A 23,151-nucleotide genomic window follows, 5' to 3' on the forward strand; every position below is an offset into this window, starting at 1 on the left:
TAACATTTTTATAAAAAATGTGTCCTCAGTATAGTCAACAAATAAACGTATTATAAGAGCAAAAAGGCCCTTATACTGTGTTGTGAATACAGTCGAGATTCAAGGGCAAAGTAAAGCAAGGCAAGCTTATTCACAATTTAGCACAGCCTTTTATACACTATTTATTAAACAGTTCAAAATGAAGTCAAACCTTTTTGAAACATTATTGCGAACTTCTTAAATTCACTAAAAATCACCTTAAGGTAATTTGGTTAAAAGTCATCAGCAAATTAAAAGACAAAATGAAGCATCATTTCACTACATGTCACTTTTGTATTTTGTTTTCTGATTTTTATGCACGCCATAAGTATTCAAATAATTAAAGGGTTACCGTAATGATATGCAAAATAAAGAATTAGGTACTGCCAAAATGTGAAGTTTTATTATGAATAACACCACACAGTGGATCCATAAATATGTAATAAAGATTACTTATTTTTGTGGGAGACATACCATATCAATGGCATCTTAATGGCATCCTAATAATAAGCTTCCTTTTTGTATTTCAAGCACAAAAAAATCATAAACACAGAAGAGTACAGTATTTTGTGTCAGTATTTTGTCTGTTGACATGTCTGTTTATCTCACAAATGCTGAAAGACAACACATATCTTCTTATCGGGACTCTCACGGGACTCCATACATAATTAAAGAGCGTTTCTTTCCCAAGGCGACAGTCCACATTAGGCAACACAATATTTAATGCCTTAGGATTAGTTTGTAGTGACTGCTGGTTCAATACCACTCTGTTCTAGTTCTGCTATCATAGACATGTGTTTAAACTCTTCTGGTTGGTGGTTGAAGTTCTCGACCAATCGGAAAGTCTCAAGCCGTTGCGTTCCGTAAAACAGCTGCACCTGATTGGCCAAGCACTGTGCCTGGTGGACAGTCTGAAAGAGGTTTAAAAAAAAAAAAAAGAATTAAAATTTACATAGTTAGCTTTTTGTTTTACTTAGTAACTTCATTGAACTTACCACAAATTTGATATCCATCTCAGCGGTCATCAGCACGATGCCTTTGTCCTTCTGCAGGTCTGTATAGTGGTATAAAATAAGCTGGCTGGGTGCATTTTCTCCCATAGTCTGAAATAGAAGCCATTTTTAGTACCTAAACCAGAAAACAGTGTGGAATTTATATTAAAAGATTTAAAAATATAATACCTGAACATTGATTAAAGATGTGAAGTGCATCTCAAGACCAGCCCACTGGCCGACAAAAAACTCATAGCCCTCCCTCTGGGGTAGAGCGTACAGAAACTGCACAAAGATTGACAAAACTCATTAATACTGAGTGGATTTCAGTTTAAGGCAAAATAAATGCTGGTGAACAGTGCTGGGTAGTAATTGATTACATGTAATCTGTATAATGTAATCAGATTACAAAAATTAAGTACTTGTAATTCGATTATATATATATTACATATTAAAATACTCATAATCAGACTACTGATGTAATTAATTTGAGAATTGAACGACTAGTCACGCTGCGAATAACCGACTCATAAGTCATTCCTTCAGGAATCGAACTACACTGGTTACATTGTACGTTTGATTAAAGGGACACCAGGCAAGTCTGAGTGTTTTTTCTCTACGAAGCTCCCCCTAGTGTCTGGTAGTAAATGCTTTCAAACACTCTGTCGTAAAAACGAACTGTTGTCCCTCCCCCCTCGCCACGAGCAGCCCAGCTGATCAGAGGAACGGCTATTTCAAAACCAGTTATGTCTACCGAGGCAAGTAAAGCAATATTTTATTTCCAACTGATGGCGATTTTTTTTTTTATTGTGTTGTCATGCATACTAACGTTAGTATTTTTACCGGGAACGAACGATATGAACGAGGCGAACTACTGCTTTCGTGTTTGTTTGTTTTTGGGAGAGTGGGCATGAGCATAAAAAATATATATATCGGAGGTTAATATTTGTCTAAAGTTATATTAGCAAGGTCTATAAGTTCATCTGGTAGAATGACGGTTTACCTTTGCTTGTCTAAGAAAACATCAGAACGTTTTTTCTAGCTCGATCATGATATGTGCAACATGTTTATTGCCTATTATCAGACGCGTTGACTTAGTGACATAAAATAAAAGTGCAAGTTACACAAATAAAACCTACAGAGGAACGGTCAAACAACTACAGAAATCAAACGTGTTTGCTAATGACAATGCTAACATCAAAGTTATAGTATCTAGCGTACTAGTAAGCCCGTAACAGACAGCGATCATAATAAAAACCTTTACAGACAATAGCAAACATCCTGAGGTCACAATTACTTGAAATTTAAATATTAAACACAGTTTATTCCAAAGATACTTGCAACAGCAGCTAGGTCAGCATCCGTTTTGCAGGCTTCTGTTTCTCTCAGTTCTCGCCATTCTGAAAAAGCCGGTCCGATATATTTACTCGAGTCTGACTTCTTGCTCGGTCAGTCTCCCGTTTCCTCTTTCGTTGGTCCTCCGACAAAGTTTTCCTAGCTTTCTGCTTCTTTTTTACAGGCTCAGCCATAACTCAATCTATCATTGCCCTTCGCTTATAGCTAGCCGGTGCTTGAATGGGGGCGTGTACGTGTGCAGTGCCGTCAAGCAATTCGTTACATCGCGAGACCTGATATCACGCAATACTTCCTGACGCCGACCCGCCGGCCCAAAGTTGCAAGTGAGTTTTTTCCGCTCTCGGGCACCAGGGGGGTGCGAAACCACCACCATTCAACCTGAAATAAGTAATATAACCATTCCACTGACTCCGAAGCTGTTCAGTTAAGGTAAAAAAGTTACCTAGTGTCCCTTTAACTAAAAAGAACCGCTTCATTACTAACTAACTAAATTAGTAAGTATGTTTTTCATTCACTAAAAAGAACCATTTCATAACAGTTATTTATTATCTGTTTTGCACTGTAGATTCATTAGCAGCATTACACGCCACTGAATAATGAATGCAAGAAACTCCGAAATCGCCCCCTATACCGTTAAATAGGGCACTATTTGAGGGAACAGACCTTTGTAGTGGTGTCCGAAACCATAGAGGATGTTATCGAGTGCACTCATTCAATCCCACAATGCACCGCAATAACAATTGTACAACCGATGTACGCTCAACGGCTAGAAAATACCCATAATGCACTGCGAGAGACGCACTGAATGAATTCCCTTGTCTGACCAGAAGATGGCGTTTATAGCTGAATCATCCATCCATCCTTTTTCCAAACCACTGGTCCAATGTGGCTACAGCGTAATATCATACAGGTATTAATTGATTATTAAATTGTTTAATTAAGGTTTATACATAGTTTCCATGACAGAGTTCAAGATAAATCTTTCCATTACTACTGGAGCTTCCAGTTTGCTAAGCTTTAAATAATCATAAACAGCAAACAAACTATGCAAGTCACTCACTCGTTTTCAATCACTCCTTCAAGTGAACTATATTAGTGGAGTAATGTAGGGAACAGTGAATGAGGGCGATTTCGAACACAGCCTCTGTATTCAGTCGGTGAAAGAACGCACGCGTGAGAACTATGTGCCGCACACGTCCTGAAAAGTGAAGCCAAAACATTTCCATCGCCCCCCAGTGGCTGGCTGCAGTGCAAGTCATAAGCCCCGCCCTCTCCATGTAATCAAATGAGACGTGAGCCAATTCCGAAGATGGGTTGTGTCATTTTAGGTAGTTCTTATCACGCTGACATATGTTCGAGTGTTCGTTTTTTCCAAAAAGTTTGGTTTTAGTTAGTTATCCCAGTTATTTGATGATATATTATGATTGACAGCTGTGTTTGCGATTGAGTCTGGTGTGAGCGGGATCACACATCTCAGGATCACTACTGCGTAGACTCAGGCTCCAAATTACATAATCATCAACGACTGTTACTGGGATATTTTGGCCTAATTTTTCTACAGTGGAAGGAAGTAGAGACGTCATACATTTTTTTGCCATCTATGGTGAGAACCATTAACGGAACCGAATATCACATTATTCTGATATTCTCTCGGTTGCCACAGATATGATCAAGATATTCAAAAGACACTGAAAATCCTCAATCTTGAAACCACTATTGAAAGCATCTACTGCCACTAAGTGGCCATTTAGCATTTTGCAGGGTTTATCGTTTGGTGGTATGACATTTTACTTGACCATTTTAAAACAATTACTTCACCTTTTCTGTTTCAGAGTATTAAAATTCTTACCGTTGGGCAAGATTTGGCACGGCCAAACATAATATCAAATGTTGAGCCCTATAATGGAGAATTACAAGGTTATTCATCTCTGGTGAAAACATTATCGATCTGAAGACAAAATCAGATCTAAAATTTGACTTCTCATCACAATAGATTGAATTGCATTGAAAAAAAGCAAAAACAGTTGTTAATGGACTGATAAGAGAACATATAAAACAGAACTCACTGGTATGACGGCACTAATTGTGTCTTTCTTCGAGAAGTGCTGCATCCAAAGCTGCACAACAAAGTAAAGAGTTTGGGTCTATTTAATCTTTCTACAAATTATTTTACAGTTTAGCGCAGACTGGAAATAAATGTGTCATTCTATGAATATTTTTCTTACCTCTGCAATTTCAGATCCAGATTTCTCCTGAACCATATCAAGGTTAAGAAGAGACCCTAACGTCTATAAAATAACAAAAAAGTTGCAAATAATAAAATGCAAGTCTCAAAATGCACAATATGGAATTAAATACTAATGAGGTTTGATTTCTTACCTTATCTTTGGTGAAGCCCCCAGTTCCTGCTTTACCACGTTTGTCCAACTACAAATATGACAACATGAGCAAATTATGTCTTTGTACATTATATGTCTATGTTTATATATATATATATATATATATATATATATAATATGCATTTAAATCAAAACAACTTGTATTTGAATTCTTACTAAATTAGAATTAATTCACTCAATACATTTGTAGAATTAACTGTAAATGTGCTCATCAGTGATCACCTCTTTCTCCATGTACTTCACGAACTCAGCTTGTCTGGACTGTCCGAGCGGCTCCGTCTTCTTCTCACTGCGCTTCTCCAGTCGGGCTTTATATTCTTGAGGTTTTGAACTGATGTTACAGGAGTACAAACTAGATTAATGCTTGACATTATTTTATTGTATAGAAACCACATCAGCAGCATTTGACAGCTCCTCACCTGCGCAGTTTCCTGATCTTCTCTTCATATTTATTATAATACGGATTTTCCTCTAACTCCGGTTCTTTCTTTATGGAAAACGCCCTGAAGTGAGATGGCACAAGTCCTGGAATCAGCGGTCGGATGCCAGTGGCCCTGACCGCCAACATCCCACGGTACAAACATGACATTTGTACCATGGCCGCCGCCATCTTTTCCCCGTCCAACATCTATGAGTGTCCGGGCGGAACCACGTTTAAAATATGCACAAAATATATTAGTTCCTACCCTAGATTATTTTATGTCTCCTAACGCAAAACATATTATTATTATTATTATACAGTTATAACCATATAATACATATTATTAATAGTTATTATATATTATTTCTGTTTAATTAAATTATATAAAAAACAAGAACCAAGAAATATATATATATGAAAAATATATTGGTTTCTACCTTAAGTAATGGATTATTTGATTTTTTTTTTTATATATATATACAATTTTATAAATATATATATATATATTTTTTTTATAAAAAAATACCCCCCGGACCCCCCGACCCCCAATACAGTAAAACTGCACATTTTAGAGTGGCCTTTTATTGTGGCCAGCCTAAGGCACACCTGTGCAATAATGATGCTGTCTAATCTGCATCTTGATATGCCACACCTGTGAGGTGGATGGATTATCTCGGCAAAGGAGAAGTGCTCACTAACACAGATTTAGACAGATTTGTGAACAATATTTGAGAGAAATAGGCCTTTTGTGTACAAAGAAAAAGTCTTAGATCTTTGAGTTCAGCTCATGAAAAATGGGGACAAAAACAAAAGTGTTGCGTTTATAATTTTGTTCAGAGTATATATATCATAAAATCATAATTAATATATTTAGCTCTCCTTAACAGTTTTATTGTTGTAACAATTAATTCACCAGTCAAATTATAAAACATGTATACAGTCCACAAATAAACAACTCCATAAAAGGTTACTCTTTTTATCAAATTTATTTGATGATCATATTTATTTTAATAACACATTAAGCATGTCATTGGAAGCTGAAATAGAATTATTCAGTGCTATGACTGCTACAATGTATTTTAAATCATTAATAAAAAACATTATAAAATAAATGTGTTTTTTTAACTGATTTCTGCAGGTGCTGAACAAACGTATCTGTGTTCGGATCCATCAGTGCAACTTTTAGGAATCCATATCTTCTGGTTCTGAGCTAAAACACAGGCAGAGCTTGTGTGGATCTCATGATCCTTCCTGATTTTGGAAAATTTCAGTGGTTTTCCATCCGTCCAGGACCACTGCTTTGGACCCCCCATGAGCCCTGCACAATAAAAGGGGAAAGTTTACATTCATTCCTTACAAAAAAGTACCACACAGAATATACGTCTCGTTTGCTTACCAATCCAGAATGATTGCCTTCCAGCAAACTTCCATATCCACTTCATATCAGTCTTTGAGTGGATACTTGACAATTGACTTTCAAGCCTAAATGTTGAGTCATAACATTACTATTAAGTAGTGGAAAAGGCAAATGCGTATGAAGTATGAATGCATGCATATATAGAGATATAACATACAGCATGCAAGCATGTTGTGCGCTGCTCCAGCTAGCAATACCAGGCCCCAAAATATAACAGTTCCTCCTGTAGTGAGTCCAGCCTTTAGGACAACCTATACTAACAGGCTTCTGAGACTTTAAATAGAGAGGAAAGAATTATGTAATGAAAGCTCATAACATTTGAGAAAGTATGAAGGAAAGTTCAGTAGAAACTTTAAATCTATATTGATAGATAAAACATACAGTAGGACACAAAGTCAAAACAATACATAATATACATTGCCATGTGATGTTCTCTTTTTGATCTAAAAATGCACAACAGCTGATTCCCAGTGTAGGGATAAGCTATAATACCTTGTGTTGTCGCACTCCTGAATCAATGACAAAAGAGGCTGAGTCCCGCTGGGGAGTTTCTACTGATTCAGCGTCAGCGGCATATCCCGGCCAGGTCCAGATGGGAGTGATCTCCAGTTCAGAGTGGACACGAGGAGCTGCCGCCTTTTCCTCTATTCTCACTGGGATCAGTCCATGAAACTAATGGATGACAGAATTATCACACATTTTGAGTCCTGCACACGGCACATTATGATGCATGCATGTATGTATAAATAAATAAAAGGTTAAATTATATTAAAATATGAAATGTTATAGATAATATTCTAAATATTGAAACCAATAGATATAGTATTAATAAATAAATAATACCAATAATCAAATAAATAAAACTAACACAAAATGCAAAATTACTTAAATGATATAAAAAAAAATCAATAGTATTAATAATGTTCTCAATACTGAAACCAATAAATGTATCAATAAATATTAACAAATAAATAAAACTAACACTAAATGCATAATACTACTAATGCATAAATAATACGACAACCAAATAAATAAATAAATAGTACTAATAAATAAATAAACACACATAATAAAAAATTGTAAATAATAAAAATGACTAAATACTAAATAAATAACACTACCAAATAAATAAATAAATACTACTAATTGCAATATATAAATATTACTAAGAAATAACAAAATCTATAAAAAAAACAAAAAAACAATGCCACTACTATAATTAAATAATATTACAACCAACCAACCAAAATAATAAATTAATAAATACTACTACTACAAATAAATAAATGACTAAAAAATAAATATATAGATGCTAAGAATTAAATAAACAAAGAAATAAAACAATATTAAATATTTAAAAGTAATAAATAAATACTACTACTTAAATTCTTAAAAATAAGACAACCAACCCCCCCACCCCCCTCCAAAAATCTAATACTAAACAAACAACACAACTAAATTAATAACTACTTTCTAAAGACATAAGTACAACTAATTAATAAACTCTGAAGTTTAGTAAAGAACAAAATTGGAGGCAGAACCAAAAAATATAAAACTTACTCTCCAAACTCTTTCTTGATTTCTGTTGTCCACCTCTGACATATGTGCCTAAAACCACGCTCAGATGTTAATATTAACTAATAATAGTAATATCATTATTTGAATACCACACTAGATATTAGAAGAAGTAAATGTTGTAGCTGAGGTGACCTGGCTCACTCTGTGTCTGCTTCTACCCAGGATCCTCAGCTGTCTTTGGCCTTGACTGTGAAAGTGGTCCTGATGTTCTCCCACGCTGAAATGGCTGAAGTGAGTGCGATATGGGACGTCCCCTCTCGGCGGATAGTTCTCCCAAAGGATTCCGCTCCTTGGGTCTGGAGTGTATTCCTCTAGTAGTGGTGGTTCAGGCTCTTGAACGTAGGGTGGGCTTTGGAAAGGATGTTGCTTCTCATCTTCTTCAACAACAAGGTCATCTGGATTACACTTGCCTGGAAGAAGGAAATATTCTCAGGTTATATATATATATATATATATATATATATATATATATATATATATATATATATATATATACACACACACACACACACACACACACTATTGTGGCCAGCCTAAGGCACACCTGTGCAATAATGATGCTGTCTAATCAGCATCTTGATATGCCACACCTGTGAGGTGGATGGATTATCTCGGCAAAGGAGAAGTGCTCACTAACACAGATTTAGACAGATTTGAGAACAATATTTGAGAGAAATAGGCCTTTTGTGTACAAAGAAAAAGTCTTAGATCTTTGAGTTCAGCTCATGAACATTTTCAGGCAAAAACAAAAGTGTTGCATTTATAATTTTGTTCAGTGTATGTATATATATATATATATATATATATATATATATATATATATATATATACACTGAACAAAATTATAAATACAACTAACTAATCTGCTCTTTATATATATATATATATAAAGAGCAGAATGTGGGCTTGTAGAACAACAAGATTTTAAAAGACTTCTTTCTACCATTTCTAGTATCCACAATCTCAACAGTGGCCTTGTTCCTCTGTCCCAAAACAGCATTTTTTGGAGTCTTCAGAACAACATCAAATTTCTCATGGTTTTCTTCTAGTCCATCATCTTTGAGGTAAATGTTCCACATTTTGACATGTACACCTATACACAAACATAAAGCACAGATTCAGCATATTCTAAAGATTAATAAAAGTAAACGAAATCTAAAATCTAAAAGTAAACGTAAACAGCTGAAGTTTGACGCGATAACCACCTGGATCAAACTGTACGAGACTGGCAGAACTGTGAGTGAAGTCTTTCCCGACTTTAGCTGTTCCCTCTTCCACCTGTAAGATAAAAGTATTCAATCAAACTCCATCTATGTAGGGTAGTAAGTTTAGATAAGATAGTTTAGCGCACCTGTATAGCGATGTACGCCGGATCTTTGCTGTTCCCACTGCGCACCACCTGCACAGATAGAGTTCCTACATTCTCACAAACACGATAACAGGAAGCAGACAGCTCCACACGAGACCATCTCAACTCCATCCTGTGTTGGGAGACCAAAAAGACAAAAATTACATTGGGACTGAAATTATTTTGTCTAGAATAAATTCCTAATAAATTCAGATAAATTCCTGATCAGTTTTGTCAACTGTCCTAATCTATATTTTTATAAAACCCTAAAAAATTTAAAATGACCCACTGAATCATTTAATAGAAAAACAATAGAACATACTGTTTAACATTATTGATAATAATGTTTATTTTATGTTTATTTTTCTATAAATTTATGTTAATATTTTATTACATTATTTTATATATTTATATTGTATAAAATGCTGATAATTTTACCAAATGAATCACTGAATTCCTAATTTGACAGAAATAATAGAATATCAAATAGAATAGAATATCAGATACATAAATATATTTTATATTATTGCATGCACACACACACACACACACATATATATACATACATATATATATATATATATATATATATATAGTGTAAATAAAATGTTATTTATTTATTATAAAATCACATTAAGAATTCAGTGAGTCATTTGGTAAAATTATTATCTTTTTTTAAAGGTGCACGTGTAATTTTGTGTCTGTTTCAAGTCTTGGACCTACCCAATGTAAATATATAAATACTTTAAATATATATATATATATATTAGGGCTGTCAAACGATTAATCGCGATTAATCGCATCCAAAATAAAAGTTTGTGTTTACATAATATATGTGTGTGTACTGTGTATAATTATTTTGGATATATAAATACACACACATGCATGTATATATTTAAGAAATATTTGCATACATATACTGTATATATTTATATATAATTTATATTATATATAAATATAATTTTTTTATATATAAATTACACATTTTTCTTAAATATATACAAGCATGTGTGTGTATTTATATATACAAATTTAATTATACACAGTACACACACATATATTATGTAAACACAAACTTTTATTTTGGATGCGATTAATCGCGATTAATCTTTTGACAGCCCTAATATATATATATATATATATATATATATATATATAAATATTCTAATTTAAGAACATACAAAATACAGAAATATTCATATCTCTCTCTCTCTCCCTCTCTCTCGAGTGTGTACTTATGCACCTTTAACATTCAGTAACTGCACTGTGCACAATGCACATGTTAGTGAAAATTTTGCAAGATATCTAAACAAATGATCCACAAAAGAGGATATATGTACACTTCAGGAAGCATGGAGTTTCCAGCAGGGTCTGTGACTTGGAACTCAAAGCTGTCTGCGGTCACTTCCATATCTGCAGGAATGACATAGCGCACTGCTTTCTGGTCCAGATCCTTCTGGGTAAAGCGTCCTTTGATATAGGCACCTATATCAGGAAGAACATTCATTATAATCTGGACACAATCTGTGAATATTAACAAGTGACCCGTGCACCTGCCTGTGAGGGCATTTTCAAGGTAACCGAAGTGTGGAGGCCTTGTGATTGTGAACTCGAGTGTGTCGTCGGGACTGTCTGGATCTGAGGCTTTCAGTTCTTTGAAGGTGATGTAGATGCCCTGTTTGCCATCTGGAAGATTCTCCACTGTACTTGGAATCCCTTTGTTTACAATACTGGGTGGTGTCTTGTCCAGTATCTCTATCTGTGAAGATATAATAGTTCAGTATAATCTACAGAGAGCAGCCATTTAAACTGCTGTCATGCTGCACTACCACTAGAGGGAAGCATTAGAGAATGCAAGCAATCATTTCACACCAATTGCTCACTTTAGTAGTTTAAATACTGTAAAATGTTGTCAAGCGCATTTGTCTTTTCCTTATTTTTATTTTTTTTAAATACATAGGTTATTTGAATATTTATTTCTTCATTAATTATTATAAATGTTGTTTATTTTATTAATTAATATGAAAATTCTAAATGATAAACAATCTACTAGTAAAATCTATTAGTAAAAAACAAAGGTTATTATAAATAAAATATAAAATATATTATTTAGGGGAGACTAGGAGTCACTTTTTACCAGAATAAATATTTCTCAGGTTAATTTTTAAGTCAAATCACTGTTGTTTAAACAGTTTAAATATGTGTATCTGTTTTGTCCTTGCCATACTGATTTTTGAAATGTAAATACACACCTTATTTAAATATTTGTATTTTTTTTTCTATTTGTATATATTTGTTTTATTTTATTAATATTAATACAAAATTTCACGATGAAAAATATCTATGTTTAAGTGAGATTTAAAACTAACAAAGCACATGCATAGATTTATTTTTAAAAGAAATGTTGTGAAATGTGTATATATATTATATGTGTGTGTGTGAGAATGTATATGCATGTCCACAAGTACTGACCAATAAACTGCATATTTGTGACCCTGGACCACAAAACCAGTCACAAGTAGCACGGGTATATTTGTGGCAATAGCCAACAATACATTATATGGGTCAAAATTATCTATTTTTCTTTTATGCCAAAAATCCTACCGTAAATATATAAAACATTTCTTTTTGTGAGTGAATGCAGCACAATCGCAAACATAAATGGACAAATTTAAAGGCGATTTTCTAAACGTTTTGATTTTTTTTGCATCCTCAGATTCCAGATTTTCAAATAGTTGTATCTCGGTCAAATATTGTCCTGTCCTAACAAACCATACATAAATGAAAAGCTTATTTATTCAGCTTTCAAATTCAACATCAAAACATAGCCTATGTGACAACTTGCCCAAATAAAAATGACAGTTTTGACATAAAAAAAAAAAAAGTTTCAATTCAATTCAATTCAATTCAATTCAATTCAATTAAAACATTCCTTCACTTGTTTAAAAAAAAAAAAAAAAAAAAAAAGCTAAATATGATGACAGTTTGGAGGAAAGAATTCACAGAAAATATTCTTATTTAAGATGGTTTAAAACCACTGCCATCAAAGCCACATTTGTATAATTGACTAAGAACCTTTTCCTCATGTGACAACTCTACTTTATTTAATATGAATGTTAAAAAAAAAAAATTGTTTACTAGAAAAATCGTAACTCAACTTAAGGCACCTTAAAACACAATGTGTGCTATTGTTGTGTGGTATTATCACATGTAAATTCAAGTGAGGGGAGGAATAGGCCTTTATATTATTTATGACCATCCCGGTCTCGGGGGTCGCGCGGTTAGACAAGCACGCGCCTCATTTAAGCAATGCGCGGCAGCGACTTCAGCCAAGTGACGGTGTGCGCGCTCCCGCGGGGCGCGAACAAAGTTTTGGGCTGCTTCACCTGTGCAGTTGGGAGTTTTTCTCTCGGTAGCACAGAGCTGGATGTGCTGGCCAGCGCGTTTGCCGCCTCGCTGACCGCTTCAACGGAATATTAAATTGTGGCGCGGGCCTCGAGAGAGCGACGCTGTGACACAGTGAATGGCACCGGACCTGCACGAGCACCTGGCCAGCAAAGCCTCTCAGTTTAACATGCAATACAACAGGGAACGCATTGTTAACCCGTTGCTCTCTTGCTGGGCTTAGTGGTTTGTGTACAAGCCGTTTATTTGACAGCAATGTTAACCCTTTCCCCGCCAGCGTTTTTTTTTAAGTTGCCAGCCACCACCAGAATTTTTTATCTTTTTTTTTTTTTATAATTTTCATGGTCCCCGGAATGTTGCTGTATGAATAGGTATTATCCAAACATGCAATATATCAAAAGTAAGAACAGATCCGTTTTATCCTAGCTTAAAGCATTATTTTTTTAATCAAAACTTGAATGTGGGTAAGCTTTATAAAAAGCACAAATTTGAGCAAAAAGCTGATAAAATCTCATTTTTGTCAAATACTTTGTCCTGATCGTATTCAGAATGATGATCAAAACACAGATGGAGTAGACTGAGTCAATCAACACCCCCAAAGCTTCACAGTCCTATAGCTTGTCCTGGGTCAACATTTCATTCAGTCACATTAGGCAGTTTTGGTTTACATGTGGTTTTATGTTGATGATTGTGTTATTTTACATATGATATAGTTTGTTTCTGCTTCTTTTTCAGATGTTTTCATCAGGAGATTCAGTACTCTTTCAGAATAGCACCCCCTACTATGTGAAACAGTTGGAAATTTCTGAAAGAGTTAAAGGAGAACTCCGGTCAATTTTAACATTGAGCTCATTTTTTTGTACATTTGGAGTGCTGTCAATACAGAGAACAACGACAAAAATCGGTGTTCCCTACACCGAGTTATTCTATTTTTAAAATTTGCACCCTGTTGACTTCAATGGGGCAAGTTTTAAACCTGCTTTTAGCCTCTTAACATCCTTGATGTGTCATTACAAGTGCACAGAAAATGTGAGTGATTCCTTCAGAGTGAACACGAGTGAGTCTGACTGCAGTAGATGTGAAAGATATGTATAAAAATGATGCTATTTAAAGGGTTAGTTCACCCAAAAATGAAAATTCTGTCAGTAATTACTCACCCTCATGTTGTTCCAACCGCGTAAGACCTTCGTTCATCTTCGGAACACAAATTAAGATATTTTTGATTAAATCTGAGAGTTGTCTCACTCCTCCATAGGCTTTCAGAGGGACCGAAACTTGCTGGCCCAGAAAAGTTATTAAACACATCGTTAATATAGTCCAAGTGACTACAGTGGCTCAATCTTAAGTATATCAAGCGACGAGAATACTTTTTGTGCGCAAAAACAAACAAAAATAACGACTTTATTCCACTATTCATTTCCTTCTATCTGGGCCTCGAGTTGGTTCACGTAGTGTTTTTGCATAGCGCGTCTGTGTTACACGTCACCACGTAGGCTCACAATTGGCCGAAGCGGGTCATGTGTGTGATGCGTGATGACGTGCAACACAGACACGCAGCGCAAAAACACTACGAGGCCCAGAGAGAAGGAAATGAATAGTGGAATAAAGTCGTTATTTTTGTTTGTTTTTGCGCACAAAAAGTATTATCGTCGCTTGATATACTTAAGATTGAGCCACTGAAGTCACTTGGACTATATTAACGATCTCTTTAATAACTTTTCTGGGCCAGCAAGTTTCGGTCCCTCTGAAAGCCTATGGAGGAGTGAGACAACTCTCAGATTTAATCAAAAATATCTTAATTTGTGTTCCGAAGATGAACGAAGGTCTTACGCGGTTGGAACAACATGAGGGTGAGTAATTACTGACAGAATTTACATTTTTGGGTGAACTAACCCTTTAAGCCAGCGCAAATACCTGTGTTTACATCCTGTTTTCGGTTGAAGTCCATAGTAATCGATTGTCGAGTTCACGCGCGTGATCATAGGTAACTAAACCTATGCGCGTGAACTCGGCAATCGACTACTTTGGACTTAAACCGAAAACAGGATGTAAACACAGGTATTTGCGCTGGCTTAAATAACATCATTTTTATACATATCTTTCACATCTACTGCAGTCAGATTCACTCGTGTTCACTCTGAAGGAATCACTCACATTTTCTGTGCACTTGTAATGACACATCAAGGATGTTAAGAGGCTAAAAGCAGGTTTAAAACTTGCCCCATTGAAGTTAACAGGGTGCAAATTTTAAAAATAGAATAACTCGGTGTAGGGAACACCGATTTTTGTCGTTGTTCTCTGTATTGACAGCACTCCAAATGTACAAAAAAATGAGCTCAATGTTAAAATTGACCGGAGTTCTCCTTTAACTACTGTAGGTTGCACGAAAGACATAAAGAAACTGTAAAGGTAAACTATGGTATGACGTGGGAACCAGCCTCATAATTCATTTGTTTATTATGATTTTAAAGACTTGTATAAGAATGAATTATAACATTTTGTGCCTTTTAGTGTCTATTTATGAGTCTATTTGCTAAACCCATAAAAGCTGACACCTTCACCTTTATGAGTTACATATACCCCGTGAAGAGACGACTTGACGCCTGTGAAGAGACGACTCAACGCTGGCGATATGTTATGCCCTAAATTAATACATGATTAACTAACTGTATTTTTCTATGTACATTTCTGAAATGCACTTTCTGTAAAGCTGCTTTGAAACAATATGTATTGTGAAAAGCGCTATACAAAAATTTGAAATTGAATATACATTTAAAATTAGGATTTTCCTCATCAAAGAAAATGGAATCAAAAAATTAATTTTATTATCCTGCACTACACAGATTTTTTGTCCAATCAGATGATCCCTAGAAATAGAACGCTCCTCTCCTTAATGCCACATGCAATCACTAAGGTATTTTGAAGTGTGTTTTTTTTTGTATGCATGTATGTAATTTTTGTAAGAGGTTGCAGTAAACATCTGTATTTTATAAAGTAAGCTGTTGTAGGTCTACCTATTTACATACAGCATTTAAGCGTATTTCCCAGTTTTTATTGGTTTTGGGTGAATTTCCCCAAATAATAAACAGCCTACCTGTATGTTAAAAACAGCAGGTTCCCTCTTCAGCTGTCCATACTCCAAATAACCTGCGTTAGTTCCATCAGTAGGCTGAAAGGTGAACCTGTCGATCTTGGCTCGTCCATTTAGATGATGGTAAGCTAGATCCATGTTGTTGATGTCCAGTTGCGTGAAATGAGGCTTAGAGAGGGGTAAACCTTTCAAGAGCAGCTTTCCATATTGTGGGCTTTGAATAACGATGTAGGTGAGATTCCCTAGAGCTGTGTCTGGATCAGTCAGTTTCAGGTCATTAGTGGAAATGATCTTCATTGAGTTCTCTGTGAGTTCAAGGCCTTTGTTGATACTCAGGGTTGGTGGGATACGGTCACTGTGTTCCACAGTGAAAAGAATAGTACCGCTTCTGGACGTCACACTGTTGGTAACTACAAAGCTGCATGAGAGAACATATTTTGCATCATAAAAGCAGTAGAAAAAATTCTGATATATGCAGAGTTTATTGAGGGTAAAATCCTTTGGTCACATTGCTTATAGTGCCGTTTTATTAAAACCATTATAAGCCACTCGGATCTAACCATAACCTTTAACCATAGTAAAAATCACTGTAACCTCATGCCGTATCGCTTTATTCTAAGGTCTTGTCAGTGTTACAGTATGTTCTGAGCTGCTATCCTCACCCAACATGGTTGATGTGTTGGAGCAGAAAGACAGGACAGGGAGGGGTGCGATCCGAGTCCCCATTCCACCCTCTGCCAAGCCAATCTGCCTTCCAACACATATTGCCCTGAAGCTGATAATTGCCAGCCATGGTAAACAACACGACTGCCACCTCACAGTAGACTCGTAAAGAACACGCAGGTCCACTCTCACAGCCAAACTGGTGTAACATCTGGCATTGCCATTGTCCCATATTTGCTCGGTAATTGTGCCCAGGGATCCCTGTCTCTGACTACACCTTTTAGAGCCGTATAACCAATTCCAGGCTGAGTTATTACTCTCTTAATAATGGCCATTTATCATCAGCTGTCACGGAAGAGCAGAGGGAGACACAAGGCTCCCAGAAAAAAACAGTCTCCCCGTCTCTTTTGGCCCCTGCTGTCGGCCTAGAGTTTGACACACAGGTGTTTGCTCAGGTGTCTCTTCCGATCAAGGAGACCGGCTGTCGCATGCTGCATCTTTTGCCACGGACTAACACAAATACAAGCTGTGAAGACCCAAAAACCATTTCAAACAATAAGTCTGTTAGATATTATGACCAAGTTTTTCCCTAGTCTCTTGTGATTGTGTCGGAATTGCTAATTGAAAGTACTCAGGGCCCACATGACTAACGCTGTAGTGTCCATGTGCTGTGATTGGACCCCATACCACCCCATGCTGTGCTGACTGAACACATTGGCACAGACTGCTCCGTACCCTCTCCGAAGGGCCACTCGCCCCTCGTCAGGCTTGGCTCAGGAAGGTTTGTTTTGCTCCCAGATGACCCAATGATGAAACCAAGCCAGAGTTTTGGGTGTCAAAGATTCACACGAGAAAGGCAGCACAGGTCAACTGTACGCTCTGACTAAAGTCAGCTTTCTGCCAAATTGGCTGGAAACCCATGCAAACGAAGCAAAAATTATTCTTTTTGTTTTTTCAGTCTCTTGCTTTTACATCATTTCTAATTTCGGATTGAGGTTTTGCCGTCTATGGGCTAGACCAGATTGCACAAGAGACAGACAGACACAGATAGATAGACAAATTTAAAAAGAACAATGAAAACCACTGACCTGAAAGAATCACGGTCAGCAAAGCGGCTGTTGTCATGAGTGTAGCATACCCGGTTGGCAGCCACATCCATCTGGGAGAAGGAGAACACTGGAACCCCTGGACTTTGGACCATGTGCAGGTGACCGTGTTCAGGTGGTACTGATACAGTGTACATGAGCTCATCTGGCTTGCTTCCACTGTCTGTGGCCATCAGAATGTCAGTGGTCAGAATGACTCTCTCTCCCTCCATCAAGGTCACGGGTTTAGTGATCAGAGCAATGTCACCTGTACGTGCCAAGTAGGTCAACGGTGTTAAAGAGGCATATACTGTAGATAAATACACATTTACATACATATATATGTGTAAAGCTTTGAAAAATGTAAGCGTGTTAAGTCTAAAGGAAGTTGTGTGTAAGTAAGCTTATTGATGTTGTGTAAGATGTGTTCGTGACAGCAGGGACAGTACTGGGAACTAGGGCCTGGACTACAGATGTTTGGCCCCAGCTCTGTTAATTATTCATGCTGGGCGTTTAAAGGTGGCTCATCCTTTGCGGCAGAACATTCTCACCTCTGTTCCTCCAGGATAAGCCAGAACGGAGCCAAGAGGACAATGGCTGCCATGCTTCCATGTTCACCCAACTGGCAAAGTAATTTTGGCCATAGGGAAAGCCAATGTTTTTAATTATACATGCACAGATTTAATCTGTCAACAAAGTTGTTTTTCTTGGACTTTGATTGATGGAAAAACAAAAGCAGTGATCACTGAGTCACAAATCGGTCTGTCACTATGCAAATGCTATAATGTCACAGGATTTGGACAGTGCAGTCTGCCGAACTTCATAACCCTGGAGCTTCAAGACTGAAAGCTAAATGTAAGGTGTGAGCCTATGTTAAAGTGTTGGTTTTGAGCCACGCTGAGTTCCTACTAGGTGTATAGTTATTTTATTTTGTTCACAATAAAACGTACCCTTTTGAACAGTGTGGACAGAGATGAAGAAACTCTGTGGAGGTGTTCTGTTTTCCCCATCACTGAGAACAAAGTGAAACCTGTCATGGCCTTTGAAACCGTTAACTGTAGTGTGAGTGTACCATAGGCGATTCATCTCCACATCCTCCTGGGTGAAATTCTGACCTGGACTCAGATCAATCCATCCAGCTTCTGTCTGCAGAAAATCACATTATTTCATACAATCTTAAAGTATAGAGTATGTCACACTAAAGGCTGGGAATGGAATACACTACATGACTTTTGCCCAGGTTTTTGAACTGATTTGAATTCTGGAGGGGTCGGCACTAGTTGCAAAATGGCAACTCCATATAGGCAGACTCCAGTTTTTTTTTAGCTTCAGACTATGATTCCAAACATTTAGGATATCAAACATGTTTTATATTTGAGCTGATTTTAGAACATAAATTGTTTTCACTTGCCCTAGCAATGAGGTGCATGTTTCTGTGTGAGTTTGGAGTGACCTAAAAAGGAGTGTATGATGCCCTCTGTAAACATTTAGTGGGCAAGTGCGTGATGCCTAGTGTTTTAATCTGTTCAGATTCAGAATTTCTATTCACAATCATGTAGTGTATTCCAGGCTTAAAGGGATAGTTCAGCCAAAAATTATATTTAACCCATGATTTACTCACCCTCAAGCCGTTCGAGATGCATATGTCAATCTTTTTTCAGACGAACACATTTTCAGTTATTTTAGAAACGGTCGACGCGCGATCACGGCAGATGGATGTCGGTGTATGACATAGGACGTAGCGTTTGATTTAGCTATACTTCGTTCTACGTCACGACGCTTCCTATGCTACGTCCTACGTCATACACCGGCATCCATCTCCCGTGAACGCGCGTCGACCGTTGCCGGAAGCAAGATATTTTCATTTATAAAGTTTTAAATATGTATATTTTTACGACAAAACCGCACGGATTACCCTCAGAAGGCCTTCGTTTATCCCCCTGGAGCCGGATGGATTACTTTTGTGAAGGATGCATGCACATTTTGGGACTTGAAGGAGGTGGACTCCATAGCTTCACATTATAACCACTGAAAGATCTAAGACATTTTCTAAAATAACTGAAAATGTGTTCGTCTGAAAAATGATTGACATACAGTATGCATCTCGAACGGCTTGAGGGTGAGTAAATCATGGGTTAAATATCATTTTTGGCCGAACTATCCCTTTAAGGAATAATGTAATGGACTATATTTTCCTTGCTAACCCTGAGTTGAAGGATGCCAAATCTGGGACCTGCATTGAGGATGTAGAGGATATGATTGTTGGGAGTGTCTTGATCCTCTGCCTCCAGCACTACACTGGAGATGACTCTCTTCTCCAGGGCCTCAACCTCAACACCTGCATTTCTGAGAACAAAGATCGAGACGCTTTGGACACTAAAGGTACTGGTGCCAAGCCTGCATGCTAAAATCCGGAATCCTAAATAAATAAATACACAAACAGCTGCTTCTAAAAGGAAGGAACACAAGCAGAACGGGCCTGTTATCCTAATCCATGAGGACTTTAAAACAAAGATGAAGGCATCTGCCAAAAAGACACATTACTTCTGCTGTTGTGGAGTTTACATGCACACCCTCAGATCTTGCTGATCTTAGAGGAAGAAGATGGAATAAAAATTAGCAATTTACTCAAGGATGTTAAGTTAATTCCTAGTTACTCAGTCAGGGAGACAGATTCCCCAGCCACATGTGCAGTACAGGTTGTGTTTGACCCCCCTTCCATAAACCCCATCTAGGATTGGCCTCCCCCTTCTGTTCCTGTCCAGTCTCCACCACTAAAATCCCTCCCCCGTTCCCGCTTTCATCCGCCTTTTTGGCTCTGAATTTATCCCAGGGCGTCCTTACTTTAGTAGCCATGGCTTTTCATCATTGACTGGTATGATGCGGACACACGCAGTCCCCTGGACTGTGTGCCCACCATCTGTCAACTGTATGGTGAAAGCGTCCTTGAGGGTTTCTGTGTCGTCATGCATATACATGATCTTCATTCCTATGGATCAGCACAAGAGAGAAAAATTATATTTTAGTAGATTAAGCATTTAGTGACATTTAGGATACTACAGTCACTAGGCATTTGCTTCCTTTGACTGATGCAGCTAGTTCTACCACTACTACCAAGAAGGACACCAGTTTACACGTCCCATTTTGTCAATGACCTGCTCACCTTCGTTTCAATGGCTCTTTATCACTCGCTAACAAGCAAAGCTGTGCAGTCACCAAGTACCTCATGCACGGTGACATAATTGTGCAGAGAGCAGTTGGAAAGACTTTGCAGATGAAGCAGAAGCACCACAGGCACACATTGACCTTTGTCTACTGCAACATCTGTTCTGCAAGCCTGGATACCCACAGTGAAGGCACCGAGGGGTGGCTGGACCAGGGAAGTGACACTGTCCTTACAACCTTCCTCAAGAAGCATATAGTGGTACCCCGGACGTTAGGGGAGGAAAAGTTTGTGGTACTACAGATCACATGGATTCCAGAACTGACCTTGTTGTAGTTCCTGTAAGGTGAAAGACTGGATTGCTAAGGTTCGTTGGAGGACCTCTGGGTTCATGTTTTTGTAACGATTCATCTCAACACCATATATGCCATTGAGCAGTGTGCCATGGGCTGGGGGAACCAGGATGGACATAGTAAGAGTTTCTGCTGGAATATCAATGTCCACTGCATTTAGAATATCAGGACTGAGGTCTTTCATCCCTCCCTCCATGACCTATCAAGAGGTGAGGGGCAAGACAATTGTTAGCAGACAGCTTGATTATAAGATAATTTTGTCTCTAAAAAATATATCTTACTGTGAAGTTGCTAAGTAGCAGTGATGGGGTCTCATCATTGGTAGGGTTGATGATGACATAGAAGGGCAATGGTGCTGATCTCTGAATCCCATCACTGACACTGATGGTAAAGAAGTCTGCTGTAGGCTCCACACCCTGGTGCACCGACTGGACATAGTTGATGAAACCCAAACTGAGGTGGAGCTGGCTGAAAGAAACTTTATTTATACAATATGACTTAGTGGTCTTAATGATAAAGTCTTATGCCATTTAAAAAGGACACAACAAAATAGGCAAGTAGGACATGTTCCTGGATTAAAGGATGAAAATGCCATTGCCAAATGCTGATGAAATGCCATTTCAACAGTTTCAAAACAATCCAGGTCCAGGCACTCACTAGGATGCAAAAGTTAAAAAGCCTTTATTATTTTAAAGGGCTAAAGCATTAAAACATCAACGCGTATCGGCCCACTGGCCTTCATCAGGGTGTTGGTAACAAACAAACAGAATCAAGCCATACTTATAATTGCATTGATTTCAGGTGTGCCACTCTGGCACTTGCAACACAATTTCTTTGCCACTAGAGGCAATAGTTCAGGTTATGTCTAATACCAGAGGTTGAACCAAACAAGACCAAATGAGACATCTCCAAGTGGAAGAACAGGAGTGACACTACTGCAAACATCCAGTGTACTCCACACAATATGCACCTAAAGTCAATAAACCAGTTACACATCATTATTCTAAATTCGTAGTCACGATGATTCTAAAACAAGCCCTTTAGCCCTTTAAAATAATTAAGGCTTTTTAACTTTTGCATCCTACTGAGTGCCTGGACCTGGATTTTTTTTCAAAATTCTTTTTTATGAACATTTAACCCTTCCATGAGCACTAGAGGATACAAGGGATACCAGCAGCGCTCCAGTTCCCCTTTGTCTAGTTTCAAAACAATATTGGACCCCAATGACTTTCATTGTATAGAAGATGCACAAAAAACAGACTTTTTTGTGTTTTACAGAAAAAAGAAAGTCAAATGGGCTTGAAACAAGTGAGAACAAGGTCACTGATTAGCGTTAAGTTTGAAGTCAGGGATAGAGGACAATGTTTGTTTGACAGGAATGTTGTTCCATGACCAACAAAAGATGTTAATCCATGAACACGTCTTGCTTGGCATAAGTCACAGTCATTGGGTATGTTTACAGAGCCTCAGGAATACTACTGACCCACTTGGAGTCCAGCGTTGCTTTTCTCAAATCCAGGGGATGGAAGGGTGTTCTCCAGGAACCCATATTGTGGAGGGGTCACCAAGTGAAACATGAGCTGGTTTGGATGACTATCAGGATCGGTGGCCTCCAACACCCCCCCACACAGACATGCACTGGCACCCTCATCTACCACAAACATGTTACCTGACGGAACAATATACAGCATAAAGTAGTAATATTAGCAGTATTTTAGTGAGCTGAAAGGGCCTTCATTGAAGCATGCTTATATTTTTCTTCTCAAGAGCGTGTCCATATATTTTTCTTCTTCTTCTTCCACTAATTTACAGGCAGCTCCCCTCGCTCCCACTTTCCTCACGCCTACTATGCCACCTCGCTA

General features: G+C 37.4%; 2 protein-coding genes across 2 annotated transcripts in view; both read right to left on the bottom strand.

Moving 5' to 3' along the window:
• Nucleotides 1-145: 145 nt before the first annotated feature.
• Nucleotides 146-5,415, bottom strand: atpaf1 (ATP synthase mitochondrial F1 complex assembly factor 1). Its single transcript, XM_079889542.1, has 9 exons — nt 5,185-5,415; nt 4,988-5,096; nt 4,746-4,793; nt 4,592-4,654; nt 4,433-4,483; nt 4,216-4,263; nt 1,200-1,295; nt 1,014-1,121; nt 146-929 (listed from the first exon to the last, which is right to left on the bottom strand). The coding sequence occupies exons 1-9, from the start codon at nt 5,391-5,393 to the stop codon at nt 753-755; spliced, it is 909 nt and encodes a 302-aa protein (XP_079745668.1). The 5' UTR covers nt 5,394-5,415; the 3' UTR covers nt 146-752.
• A 749-nt stretch (nt 5,416-6,164) lies between these two features.
• frem1b (Fras1 related extracellular matrix 1b) overlaps nt 6,165-23,151 on the bottom strand; it is a 38,870-nt gene continuing 21,883 nt past the window's right edge. Inside the window, exons 21-39 of the mRNA XM_079890195.1 lie at nt 22,773-22,958; nt 21,571-21,767; nt 21,263-21,488; nt 20,618-20,762; nt 19,978-20,119; nt 18,724-18,919; nt 17,777-18,041; nt 16,029-16,443; nt 11,087-11,288; nt 10,870-11,014; nt 9,533-9,662; nt 9,387-9,459; nt 9,125-9,274; nt 8,323-8,591; nt 8,164-8,211; nt 7,096-7,275; nt 6,761-6,876; nt 6,583-6,668; nt 6,165-6,504 (exon numbers count right to left, since the gene is read on the bottom strand). Coding sequence (XP_079746321.1) covers nt 6,308-6,504; nt 6,583-6,668; nt 6,761-6,876; nt 7,096-7,275; nt 8,164-8,211; nt 8,323-8,591; nt 9,125-9,274; nt 9,387-9,459; nt 9,533-9,662; nt 10,870-11,014; nt 11,087-11,288; nt 16,029-16,443; nt 17,777-18,041; nt 18,724-18,919; nt 19,978-20,119; nt 20,618-20,762; nt 21,263-21,488; nt 21,571-21,767; nt 22,773-22,958 — 3,368 coding nt within the window. The 3' untranslated portion in view covers nt 6,165-6,307. The remainder of the gene's footprint in view (nt 6,505-6,582; nt 6,669-6,760; nt 6,877-7,095; nt 7,276-8,163; nt 8,212-8,322; nt 8,592-9,124; nt 9,275-9,386; nt 9,460-9,532; nt 9,663-10,869; nt 11,015-11,086; nt 11,289-16,028; nt 16,444-17,776; nt 18,042-18,723; nt 18,920-19,977; nt 20,120-20,617; nt 20,763-21,262; nt 21,489-21,570; nt 21,768-22,772; nt 22,959-23,151) is intronic.

The sequence above is a fragment of the Squalius cephalus genome (assembly GCF_949319135.1).
Source record: "Squalius cephalus genome assembly, chromosome: 13".
Taxonomy (NCBI): Eukaryota; Metazoa; Chordata; class Actinopteri; order Cypriniformes; family Leuciscidae; genus Squalius; species Squalius cephalus.

Coding starts and splice junctions, on each gene's coding strand:
- atpaf1 (XM_079889542.1), bottom strand. CDS start 5,393: ATGTTGGACGGGGAAAAGATGGCGGCGGCCATGGTACAAATGTCATGT. Junction 4,264..4,432: donor CAATTAGTGCCGTCATACCA/GTGAGTTCTGTT, acceptor TCTCCATTATAG/GGCTCAACATTTGATATTAT. Junction 930..1,013: donor AGATGGATATCAAATTTGTG/GTAAGTTCAATG, acceptor AACCTCTTTCAG/ACTGTCCACCAGGCACAGTG.